General features: G+C 43.0%; 1 protein-coding gene across 3 annotated transcripts in view; it reads left to right on the forward strand.

Annotated features, from left to right (window-relative positions):
- Positions 1-2,303: 2,303 nt before the first annotated feature.
- Positions 2,304-13,358, forward strand: part of LDHC (lactate dehydrogenase C) — a 46,455-nt gene continuing 35,400 nt past the window's right edge. The window contains exons 1-3 of one of the 3 annotated variants that reach the window (XM_009186456.4): positions 2,304-2,440; positions 2,741-2,875; positions 5,469-5,586. In XM_009186456.4, coding sequence (XP_009184720.1) covers positions 2,750-2,875; positions 5,469-5,586 — 244 coding nt within the window. In that variant the 5' untranslated portion in view covers positions 2,304-2,440; positions 2,741-2,749. The other 2 variants (XM_009186455.3, XM_009186457.3) reach the window with 2 other exon arrangements.

A 13,358-nucleotide genomic window follows, 5' to 3' on the forward strand; every position in this document is an offset into this window, starting at 1 on the left:
TACCTGGGAGGCTGAGGCAGGAGAATGGCATGAACCCAGAGGTGGAGCTTGCAGTAAACCGAGATCACGCCACTGCATTCCAGCCTGGGTGAGTGTGCGAGACTCTGTCTCAAAAAAAAAAAAAAAATATTTTTATTTTTTAGAGAAGAGATGGGGGTCTCCCTATGTTGCCCAGGCTGGTATTGAACTCCTGGGCTGAAGTGCTCCTTGTGCCTCGGCCTCCCAAAGTGCTGTGCTGGCTTTGCAGGTGTGAGCCACCATGTCTGGTCTCAAAATTCTTTAGTGAGTACCTACTATACTTTGGTAAATGTTGCAATGTACAAGAATAAATAAAGACAAATTTTGGTTCTCCTAAAGTTACTGCAATCAAGTAAGCGAAATGTTAAGTAAGTTTGGAGTATTTGGGCAGGCATGGATGAAGAGCCAGTTCTAGTCACCTAGCATCAATTTGGCCACTACCAAGCTGATACCTTCCTTGGCCGCCAGGGGCCTGAGGCAGGTGTAGAGCTTAAATTTCCATTCCATCCAGGCCAGCAATCTCCCCCTCAGTCTGGGAATAAATGAGGTTGCTGTGGAGGTACAGGACCAAGTGGTTGCTGCTCCTGTCCGCTATAGGTGGCCTCTAGCTTCAGGCTAGTTGTTGGGTGAGAAAAGTGCCATGAGTGAGATATACAGGAAATGATAGTAGTTGATATTTGTCAAGGAAAGCCAGAGCATGTATGTGCAAAGCTGAAAATGAGGAATTAACCTTGAGAAGGGCTAGGGAAAGAGCTTTCTTGGTTTAAAGAACAGCAAAAAGTCCTGATCCAAAAACACTGCCCAAAGCCTAGTTGGAAGGGAGTGTATTGAGTGTCCTGACATGATATCGGAGGTGGGGGTAGGAGGCCAAATCTTGAAGATCTAGGTTGTGGTAAAAGTGGGTTACTCTACGTGTAATGGAAAGCCACTGAAGGGTTTAAAGCAGAGTTATTGTATAATCTGAACCATATTCAAAACAAATACTGACTGGGCACAGTGGTTCACACCTTTAATCCCAGCACTTTGGGAGGGTGGATCACAAGGTCAAGAGTTGGAGACCATCCTGACCAACACGGTGAAACCCCATCTCTACTAAAAATACAAAAATTAGCTGGACGTGGTGGTGCATGCCTGTAGTCCCAGCTACTCGGGAGGCTGAGGCAGAAGAATTGCTTGAACCTAGATGGCGGAGGTTGCAATGAACTGAGATCGCGCCTCTGTACTCCAGCCTGGGCGACGGAGTAAGACTCTGACTCAAAAACAACAACAATAGCAACACTACAGGCTATTATAAGAAAAACAAATTATATTTTGGATTTTGAAAAAGGTTCAAATGCAATACTCGACAAAAGATGGAGGAGGTTATGTCCCCTTCTGTGAGAGAGAGAGATACATATATGGAGTTTCTCTCGTTGCCCAGTCTGGAGTGCAGTGGTGCGATCTTGGCTCACTGCAACCTCTGCCTCCTGGGTTCAAGCGATTCTCCTGCCTCAGCCTCCCGAGTAGCTGGGACTACAGGCATGTGCCACCCGTGCCCGGCTAATTTTATATTTTTAGTAGAGACAGAGTTTTGCCATGTTGGCCAGGCTGCAGTGCCAGGCGCTCATGACCTCAGGTGATCCCACCTGCGTCCGCCTCCCAAAAGTGCTGGGATTACAGGTGTGAGTCTGGCAGCCGACCATGATTCAAATGTGCTGTTCTTGCTGAGTGAAAGGATCGCCAGCATCTTTGCATTTCATTACTACCCTCTGTTCTCTCAAGAGAAATTCTATTTCAGCACTCAGTCCTGAAGTTACAGAAGTTAATAATTTTTTAAAATCCTGCAAATAATGCATGGAAATCCCGATCTTACGCTCGCTTTGGAGCCAGTCTAGAATTCGCGCACCGGCCTTGGTGTGATGGCTCAAACCTGTAATCCCAGCACTTTGGGAGGCGAGGCGGGATCCGAGGTCAGGGAGTCAGAGACCATCCCTAGCTGCTGTGAGTGAAACCCCGTCTCTACTAAAAATGCAAAACTTAGCCGGGCGAGGTGGCGGGCGCCTGTAGTCCCAGCTACTCCGGGAGGCTGAGGCAGGAGGTAAGCGTGAACCCGGGAGGTGGAGCTTGCAGTGACTGAGATCGGCCTGCACTCCAGCCTGGGTGACAGAGCAGACTCGTCTCAAAAAAAAAAAAAAAGAATTCTTCGCACCAACATTTCGGTGGTCTGAACCTCTGCCACCCACTCAGCTCTCCAGGGCAGGGAAGACATCCGTATGCCTGCGCCTGGGTCGGCGGGGGGGCGGAGCTTGCGTGCTGACGCACAAGAGCCGCACGTAGGAACGTGCGTGTCTCAAGACCCAGGGAGGGTAACCGTCGCCTGGGTTCGAGCCTCAACTGTCGTTGGTGTATTTTTCTGTTGTTACTTCTGTGCCTTCCTTCAAAGGTGGTGCTTTGCCCTTTTGGGTCATCTGTACTGATAGCGCCAAGCAAAGCATTTGTGAGCGTGTGATGCTGGGGTGAAAGTGGTGGCTGGGGGCAGGGAGAAATCCAAAAGCCGGCTCGTGCCCAAGCCCTCCCATTGCCTGGTAAACTGGGCCTTGCTTTACCCTCCCCGCACCGTTTGACCGGGAAATTATTTCCTTGGCTTCCCCCTATCCCGGGCTCTAACATTCTGCAAACTTAAGAGGTAGTTCTTTAGATGTTCAGTGTGGTTAATCCAATGAAATTGCATTATGCCTATCAGGTTCTCCAAATGTCAACTGTCAAGGAGCAGCTAATTGAGAAGCTAATTGAGGATGATAAAAACTCCCAGTGTAAAATTACTATTGTTGGAACTGGTGCCGTAGGCATGGCTTGTGCTATTAGTATCTTACTGAAGGTGAGTAAGAAGCCCATCCTGTGGCTGAAAATCAAAATCAAGTGAGCACTTCAGAAGCTTGTATATGTCGATGTATTCAGGGTTGCCAGGTTAATCCCTTGAAAGCAATTTTGTGTCCCCTGACTTTTCCCTCTCTCTCTTTTCCGTTTTTGTTTTTTTTTTTTTTTAACTTCTTCTTTTCCTTTCTTTCTTTTTCTGACTTTTCTTTTTCTTTTTCTGAGACAGGATTTGTGTGTTGCCCAGGCTGGAGTGCAGTGGTGGGATCTTGGCCCACTGCAACCTCCACCTCCCAGGCTCAAGCGATTCTCCTGCCTCAGCCTCTTGAGTAGCTGGGGCCACAGGTTTGCACCACCAGGCTTGGCTAATTTTTTGTATTTATAGTAGAGATGGGGTTTCACCACGTTGGCCAGGCTGGTTTCGAACTCCTGACCTCAAGTGATCTGCCTTGGTCTCCCAAAGTACTGGGATTACAGGCATGAGCCACCACACCTGGCTGCCAATAGGTATTTTTTAAAACCCTTATGCCCTCCTCCCTCTCTGCTTTTGGGGTCCCCAGTGTTTATTGTTCCCATCTTTTTTTTTTTTTTTTTTTGAGACGGAGTCTTGCTCTGTTGCCAGGTTGGAGTGCAGTGGCACAATCTCTGCTCACTGCAACTTCTGCCTCCCTGGTTCAAGCAATTCGCTGCCTCAGCCTCCCAAGTAGCTGGAATTATAGGCTCCCTCTACCATGCCTGGCTAATTTTTTCTATTTTTAGTAGAGACGGGGTTTCACTATGTTAGCCAGGATGGTCTCAATCTCCTGACCTTATGATCTACCTACCTTGGCCTCGCAAAGTGCTGGGATTACAGGCATGAGGCCCTGCACCTGTCCGTAGTAGGGACTTTTTTTTTTTTTTTTTTTTTTTTTGAGATGGAGTCTCGCTCTTGTCGCCCAGGTAGGAGTGCAGTGGCATGATCTCGGCTCACTATAACATCTGCCTCCCGGGTTCAAGCGATTCTCGTTACTCAGCCTCCCAAATAGCTGGGATTACAGGCGCCCGCGACCACGCCCGGCTGATATTTGTATTTTTAGTAGAGATGGGGTTTCCCCACGTTGGCCAGGCTGATCTCGAACACCCTACCTCAGGTGATCCACCCGCCTTGGCCTCCCAAAGTGCTGGGATTACAGGTGTGAGCCACCGCGCCCGGCCAGGGACTTTTACCTCTTTCCCTTACACCTTTGGAATCTGGCCACTGAAATCTGAATGAATACACTCCTATATAGTTCTGTACTCTGTTGCATGTGACAAAAACCCAATTTAAATAAGGGTAAGCAGAAAAAGACAATCTATTGTTCATGTAACTGGAAATAGGGCAAAACTAGCTTCAGGTACTACTGGATTCTGAAGTTCAGACATATCAAGACATAGTCTTTGCATATCTTGGTTTAGATTTTCTCTGTTGGCTTAATTCTTGGAGTCTTTCTATGTGATAGTAAAGATGGCTGTACAGTTTGTTCTTAGATTCTTGTTTTTTCTCCAACTCTACAGTCCTTACTAATGTTCTTAGATTTGTGTGTTATTCTTAGAGCTTATGATTCCAAAGAAAAGTGAGATGTAATCTTCCATCTTCCATTTCAAACTTCATAGACATGCTTGTTTCTTATACCTGGGCCATATGTCCACTTATGAACTGATTTCTGTGACCAGAAGGAAAGGATGGAACAATTGGCTAGGTCTGGTTTTATGCCCATCTACCCCAAGCTTGGAAGACCGATGTTAGTTGTACTGCACTGAAACACATGGAATGGGTTCCCATGGAAAAGAGGAATTCTGTTACCAGAAAAAGGGACGCTAGACAGATGAAAACAATAAGTGTTCATCAGAGGTGGTTACCTTCCTGTTTGGGCCATAACAATGCATACTAAAAGCAGCTTCAGCCAACTCAGAAATTAGGCTTAAGGTTAAATATAATAAAATCCTGGCCAGGCACAGTGGCTCAGGCCTGTAATCCCAGGACTTTGTGAGGCTGAGGTGGGCAGATCATTTGAGGTCAGGAGTTTGAGACCAGCCTGACCAATATGGTGAAACCCTGTCTCTACTAAAAATACAAAACTTAGCCGGACGTGGTGGCAGTCACCTGTAATCCCAGCTACTCAGGAGGCTGAAGCACGACAATCGCTTGAACCTGGGAGACGGAGGTTGCAGTGCCCGAGATTGTGCCGCTGTACTCCAGCCTGGGTGACAGAGTGAGAGACTCCATCTCAAACAAAACAAAACAAAAAACACAAAAATAAAGGCTAAATATAATAAAAGCCTTTGAAATAATTTTATTTTCCTTGGTTTCAAATTGTTATCTGAATGAAAAAATTTAAAAAAACCCAACTCTGAAAAGTTCTGACAATTATGTGAGTCAAACAATAATTTCTGCTACATCCTAACGTTTACTTACCTTGACTTTCAGTCACCCAGGCTCATTGAAAAACTGTTTTTATATCATTTTTCCCTATTAAAATATGAGAGTCCTTTAATTATCAAGTAGCCACGTGAAAATTCTTCTTATTCTCCTAAAACTTAAGTAGGAACATTTTATTCAGAACTTTCATGTGTTTTAGGATTTGGCTGATGAACTTGCCCTTGTTGATGTCGCATCGGACAAACTGAAGGGAGAAATGATGGATCTTCAGCATGGCAGTCTTTTCTTTAGTACTTCAAAGATTACCTCTGGAAAAGGTTAATTTTAGTTTTATAAAGTTATTTTCAAAGCTTTTTAAAAAGTAATAAATTTTACCAAACTGATATCAATAAATATAAAATTAAAAATAGCACCATGCCATTGGGCCATATAATTTAATTTAGTTAATTTTTTTTGTTTTTTGAGAGAGTCTCACTCTGTCACTCAGATTGGAGTGCAGTGGTGCGATCTCGGCTCACTGCAACTTCCACCTTCCAGCTTCAAGCGATTCTCCTGCCTCAGTCTCCTGTGTAGCTGGGATTACAGGCATGTGCCACCACGCCTGGCTGATTTTTGTATTTTTAGTAGAGACGGGGTTTTGCCATGTGGGCCAGGCTGGTCTTGAACTCCTGACCTCAGGTGATTGGGCCATATAGTTTATTTTTTATTTATTTACTTATTTTGAGATGGAGTCTCGCTCTGTCGCCCAGGCTGGAGTGTAGTGGCACTATCTCAGCTCACTGCAACCTCCGCTGCGTGGGTTCAAGCAATTTTCTTGCCTCATTCTCCCGGGTAGCTGGGATTACAGGCATGCGCCACCACACCTGGCTGATTTTTGTATTTTTAGTAGAGATGGGGTTTCACTATATGTTGGCCAGGCTGGACTCGAACTCCTGACTTCGGGTGATCCACCTGCCTCAACCTTCCAAAGTGCTGGAATTATAGGTATGAGCTACTGTGCCCAGCCGGGCCATATATAATTTAAAAGTTTTTTTTTTTTTAAAGAACATTTCAGTATAATTGGAGCATATTTGGAAAACAGTAAAAAAGTATAAAGAAAAATTGAATCTCTTCTATTAATAACTTTATGTAGGTTTTCTAAGCTTTTTTTTTTTTACATAACTGATGTATAAATGCTTTTAAGCTTGTCTTATATATTCTCTCAAGAATATACAATCTTGAAGAGTTTTTGTAATATTTATTAATACATTTATCCATATTCTTTAGTTTTCTTTCTGTGTTTATAGTGAACCAAGTTTCAAGGCATAGCATGAAGCCATAGAACATAAGAAATTTAGAACTTGGCCTCACTGGCATTATCATCTGTTGACCAACTAAGAAGCCTCAGATAATTAGGAAACATAATTATTTTATCATACACTAAAGTATATGGTGCACTCTTTGGTAATGCGATACTGTCTACTAGAAGCCCTCTTATCTAACATGATCGAGATTGAAGGCAGTTACCTAATTTAAACATGCTTCTTAGAAAGAGCTATGATAAACATTTTATATTGACCCAAAACATACACATGTAGATAGATGTAAGTTCATTTACTGATTTTCCGATTGTAGGGCAAGTCCTTTGAATACGGCTCAGCTGATTAGAGTTTTGCAGTGCCTTCCCATCCCTTCCCCCGTTCCCTTCCATCTTCCCCTTCCCTTCCTTTTTCCTTTCCCTTTCCCTTTCCTTCCCCCTTTCCCTTCTCCCTTCATTTCATTCTTCCTTTCCTCCTTTCCTCCTCTTCCCCTTTCCCCCTCTGATCCTCTCCCCTCCACTCCCCTCCCCTCCCCAGCCCTCCTTCCTTTCCTTTCCTGTCCTCTCCATGTTGCCCAGACTGGAGTGACTAATCATTTATTTATTTATTTGTTTTTGAGACAGAGTCTTGATCTGTTGCCCAGGCTGGAGTGCTGTGGTACAATCTCAGCTCATCACAACCGCAGCTTGCCGCAACCTCAGCTCACCACAACCTCCACTTCCCAGATTCAAACGATTGTCCTGCCTCAGCCTCCCAAGTAGCTGGGACTATAGGTGTGCGCCACCATGCCTGGCTAATTTTTGTATTTTTAGCAGAGACAGAGTTTCACCATGTTGGCCAGGCTGGTCTTGAACTCCTGACCTCAGGTGACCCGCCTGCCTTGGCCTCCCAAAGTGCTGTGATTACAAGTGTGAGCCACTGCACCCGGCCTGGAGTGGCAATTTATAGGCATGGTCTTAGCACACTACAATCTCGAACTCCTGGACTGAAGTGGTCCTCCTGCCTCAGCCTGGCAAGTACCTGGGACAACAGGCAGTGTCTTTCTGAAAGCACGTCAATAATGATCATTTAGATTGCTTTAAGTACTACAAGAAATTTAGAAGTGTTCATGAAGCAGTCTGGTTATGAAACCTTACTAAATTTTATGACTATTTATTTTATTTTTGGAAACAGTTTCACCAGGCTGGAGTGCAGTGGTGTGATCTCTGCTCACTGCAACCTCCACCTCCCAGGTTCAAGAGATTCTCCTGCCTCAGCCTCCCAAGTAGCTGGGATTACAGGTGCATACCACCATTCCCAGCTAATTTTTGTATTTTTAGTAGAGACGAGGTTTCACCCTGTTGGCCAGGTCTCGAATGCCTGACTTCAAGTGATCCACCCACCTCAGCCTCCCAAAGTGCTGGGATTACAGGTGTGAGCCACCACACCTGGCCATATTTTAAAATTCTTGAAAACATATTCAACCTTCAATTTCTAATAATATGGCAGGATAAATACCTGGATTAATCTTTTGCTGTAAATGAGAATACTCCTGCATAAAATATCAAATAAAAAAAATCAATCCTTAAGAAAGAATATGATCTTAACAAAAAAGCATTTTCACAACAGGTACTGAATGAAGTGAGGAAACCAGAGAGTTAAGCAGAGCACTGCCCCTGTGATAGCTCTTTTTACACTAATAGCATTAGCCAAATATGGTGGACATCAATTTTGGTATTCACTGACTCATAAAATTTAGGAGACCAGAGACAGAGCTTGATTTGGGGAGATCACCCCACAAAGCTGGTACCCTGGTGGACTAAGCCAGAGGTTACTAAACTTTTTCTGGGAAGAGTCAGACAGTAGATATTTCAGGCTTTTCCAGCTACATAGTTCCTATTATACCTACTCTGCTGTTGTAGTGCAAAAGGAGGCCACAGACAATAATACATAAGCAAGTGGGTGTGGCTCCAGTGAGACTATATTTACCAAACAGGTGGTAGACCAGATATCGCTTGCCTGCCAACAGTAGTTTACCATTGCCAGAACTATGCCATTAATGTAATAATGATCTACAAATAATTATTCTCTCCCTGCCTTTGGGGACTGCAAGTAACATTGAATGTCTTAGACATTTTAGTGGGGGAAAATACCTACTAAGGATTTGGAACCACAAGCTGGCTCTTATTTGAGTTCCAGAAAACCTTAAGCAATCAGATGGTATCTGGAGGAAACTCACTTTATTTCAGGCATCAAGGAACTTCCACAAATAAACTTCCAGAGAAAATGAACATCTCACAGTAGAAACAATTAAATCTGTGAGAAAAGGCATGAGCAAGAACCAGCATAACAGAGACATGCCACTATAGATTTAAAAATTATCAAACACAAATTATAAAATTAATATGATTATTCTACTTAAAAAATAAAAGACAGACTTGAACATATCAGCATGAGACAGGAAACTATAAAAACATTTAAAAAATAACAAAATATAACTTATAAATGTGAAATAAAAACTCAATGGAGCCAGGCATGGTGGCTCAGTCCTGTAATCCCAGCACTTTGGGAAGCTGAGGCAGGTGGATTGGTTGAGGTCAGGAGTTGGAGATCAGCCTGGCCAACATGATGAAAACCTGTCTCTACTAACAATACAAAAATTAGCTGGGTGTGGTGGTGCATGCCTGTAGTCCCAGCTATTCAGGAGGCTGAGGCAAGAGAATCACTTGAACCTGGAGGCAGAGGTTGCAATGAACTGAGATGGCACCACTCCACACTCCAGCCTGGGCAACAAAGCAAGACTCTGTCTTAAAACCACCACCACCACCACCACCACCTCCTCTATGGATATAATGATAGATTAGACACATTTGAAGAGAGAAGTGGCAAATCTAAGGCAATTACCCAGAAGACAAGAAGTGGAAAATATAACATGGAGGATAGAATCATCACATTTGAAGAGATTATGATTGAGCATTTTTGAAGACCACTGAAAAATATCAACCCACAGATTTAAGAAGCCAAATAATCTCAAGATAAATAAATACAGTATCCCTGCCTGGACATATTCTTGTGAAATTAGAGAACACTAAAGGCAAAAAGGAGTTCATAAAAATTGTCAGAGAGAAGATAAATTACCTACAGAAAAGGGAGAGCGTGACAATAGCAGCAGTGAAACCAGAAGACAATGGAATGATATTTTTAATGTGCTAAGGGAGGAGTAAGTGTCAATCTGGAATCTACCCAGCAAAAACATCTTTCAAGAACAAGGACAAAGCTGGGCCTGGTAGCAGACTGAGGCAGAAGGATCACTTTGAGACCAGCCTGGGCAGCATAGTGAAATCTTGTCTCTTAAAAAAAAAAAAAAAAAGGAAGAGTGAATGAAGATATTTTCAGAAATAGACTGAGACAATTACTGTCAGACCCTCCCTAAAGGAAACACAAAAGTATATATCTCAGGCAAAAGAAAAGTGATCTCACATACAAGATCTGTGATGCAAGACAAAATGAAGGGCAGAGAAAATGGTAAATATGAAGGCAAATCTAAATAAACATCAATTGTATAAAACTGTAGTCTTGGGGATTAAAAAGATTTTTAATATAGCATATAAATCTACGGGTGAGGGGGTATAGTGATGAATGAAGTAGTGTTCTAAGTTTCCTTTGTCATTAGGGAAGCAGGAAGTGTGGTGATTAACTGAACTTTGATAAGTTAAAAATGTATGTTGTAATTTTTTTTCAAATTTTTATTATGTTATGTTATGTTATGTTATGTTATTGAGACAAAGTCTCACACTGTCACCCAGGCTGTAGTGCAGTGGTGTGATCTCAGCTCACTGCACCCTCCGCCTCCCAGGTCCAAGTGATTCTCCTGCCTTAGCCTCTCAAGTAGCTGGAATTACAGGTGCCCACCACTGAGCCTGGCTAATTTTTTGTAGTTTTAGTAGAGATGGGGTTTCACCATGTTGGCCAGGCTGGTCTCTAACTCCTGACCTCAGTTGATCTGCCCACCTCAGCCTCCCAAAGTGCTGGGCTTATAGGAGTGAGCCACCATGCCCGGCCTCAAATTTTTAAATAATTTTTAAAGAGGTGAGGTCTAGGTTGGATGCGGTGGCTCATGCCTGTAATCCTTTGGAAGGCTAGGCAGGGAGATCACTTGAGGTCAGGAGTTTGAGACCAGCCTGGCCAACCTGGTGAAATCCCATCTCTACTAAAAATACAAAAATTAGCCAGGCGTGGTGATGCATGCCTATAATCCCAGCTACTCAGGAACCTGAGGCAGGAGAATCACTTTAACCTAGGAGATGGAGGTTGCAGTGAGCTGAGATCATGCTGTTACACTCCAGCCTGGGTGACAAGAGTGAAATTCCATCTCGAAACAAACAAAAAACACAAAGAGACGGGATCTTTCTGTGTTGCGCAGGCTGGTCTCAAACTCCTGGGCCCAACGATCCTCCTGCCTCACTCAGCTGGGATTATAGATGACATGGTCTAACTTCCGTGACAACTAACAAAAGAACAGAAACTTTTAAATTCGTAAAGGGGTCTGGGCATAGTGGCTCATGCCTGTAATCTCAGCACTTTGGGAGGCCAACGCAGGTGAATCATTTGAGGTCAAGAGTTCAAGACCAGTCTGACCAACATGGTGAAACCCCGTCTGTACTAAAACTACAAAAATTAGCTGCATGTGGTGATGCATGCCCGTAATCCCAGCTACTCAGGAGGCTGAGGCAGGAGAATTACTTGAACCCAGGAGGTAGAGGTTGCATTGAGCCAAGATTGCTGACGCTACACTCCAGCCTGAGCTATGGAGTGAGACTCTGATCCAAAAAAACAAAAAAATTAGTAAAGAGGAAGAAGTAATATTAGATAAACATACCGAATGAATTAAAAAGAAGATAGAAAATAAATGTAAGAGGAGGACAGCATATAAAACTAAAAGTTTAGCAAGGATGACAGACAAAGTTAGTAATCAGAAATTGAGGCCGGGCGCGGTGGCCCACGCCTGTAATCCCAGCACTCTGGGAGGCTGAGGTGGTGGATCACTTAAGGCCAGGAGTTCGAGACCAGCCTGGACAACATGGCGAGACCCCGTCTCTACTAAAAATACAAAAATTAGCCGGGTGTAGTGGTGCACACCTGTAATCCCAGCTACTTGGTAGGCTGAGGTAGGAGAACCGCTTGAACTCGGGAGGTGGAAGTTGCAGTGAGCCGAGACTGGCAGTGCACTCCAGCCTGGGCGACAGAGCGAGACTCCATCTCAAAAAAAAAAAAAAAAAAAAAAAAATCCATTGTATTTCTGTATGTCAAAACCAGGCAAAAGAAATGTAAAGCTATTATTTACAATAGCATCAAAATAGGAAATACCTGGGATAAGAGCTTTTGTGCAGAAAACATACCACCTCATTAGAAGATGTTAAATGTCAGGCTGGGACCCATGTGGTACCTGTAATCCTAGCACTTTGGGAATCCGAGGCGGAGGCGGGAGTATTGCTTTAGTGGAGGAGTTTAAGACCACTCTGGGAAACATGGTGAAACCCTGTCTTTACCAAAAATACAAAAATTAGCTGAGCATGGTGATGTATGCCTGAGTCCCAGCTAGTCGAGACGCTGAGGTGGAAGGTTGGCTTGAGTCTGGGAGGTAGAAGTCACAGTGAACTGAGGTTGCACCATTGCACTCCAGCCTGAGTGACATGTCTCAAAAAAAAAAAAAAAATCAAAACCAAAAACAAACAAACAAAAGCCTGAAAGAATATATTATCTAAATAAATGAGGGGAGGCTGGGTGCAGTAGCTCACGCCCGTAATCCCAGCACTTTGTGAGGCGGAGTCAAGCAGATCCCTTGAGTTCAAGAGTTCGAGACCTGCCTGGCCAACATGGTGAAACCCTGTCTCTGCTGAAAATACAAAAAATTAGCTGGGCATGGTGGCACACACCTGTAGTCCCAGCTACTCGACAGTAAAATAAATAAATGAAGGGATATTCCTTGTTCATAGAAGCCTCAATATTGTAAGCTATCCATTCTTCCCATATTGATTATATGCAATCCTAGTCAAAACCCTGCAGATTTCGTTATTATTGGACACTCCAAGCTGATTCAAGATTTATTATAAAGCACTTATGTGCAGAGACTTAATCAGGAGACAATATAAAAGATTGTTATGTAACACTGATAATTTTCTAGATAAATAGGAAATTTATGGACCTCTAAAATTGTTCTAATGGCGGTAGTTATCATTATGGAAAAAATAAACTGGTACCACACGCACACACCCTACCTGATACCACACACAAAAATCAAATCCAGGTTGGTTAAAGACTAAAATGTGAAAAGCAAAACTTCAAAGTTTCTCTTTAGAAGATAACGTACAATATTCTTATGACCTGAAGGTAGGGACTGATTTAAACACAAAGACACAAAAAGCATAATCAATAAAGAATACAAAGTTAAGAGTGTTCACAAAAATATGAAAGAGCGAAGAGACAAGCCATAAACTGAGAGAAGATATTTGCAGTGTTAACATCTAACAAAGGAATAGTGTTCAGAATAAAAATACTTGTATTAATATAATGTTTAAGAAAAATATGTACAGCTCAATAGAAAAATCAGAAAAGGCTTCAATAATTTACAAAAGAAGACACTCAAGTGGCTTATGAATACAGGGAAAAAAACTCAATAACCAAGCACAGGAAAGTAAAAACCATATCATTATGCCATTACCCACCCACTAGATTGGTAAAAGTGTGATACTGTTTATGAGGATGTAGAACAGTAAGTGCTGTCATACACAGCGTGTAGGAGTATAGTAAAA

Source organism: Papio anubis, chromosome 12 (genome assembly GCF_008728515.1).
Source record: "Papio anubis isolate 15944 chromosome 12, Panubis1.0, whole genome shotgun sequence".
NCBI classification, from domain to species: domain Eukaryota; kingdom Metazoa; phylum Chordata; class Mammalia; order Primates; family Cercopithecidae; genus Papio; species Papio anubis.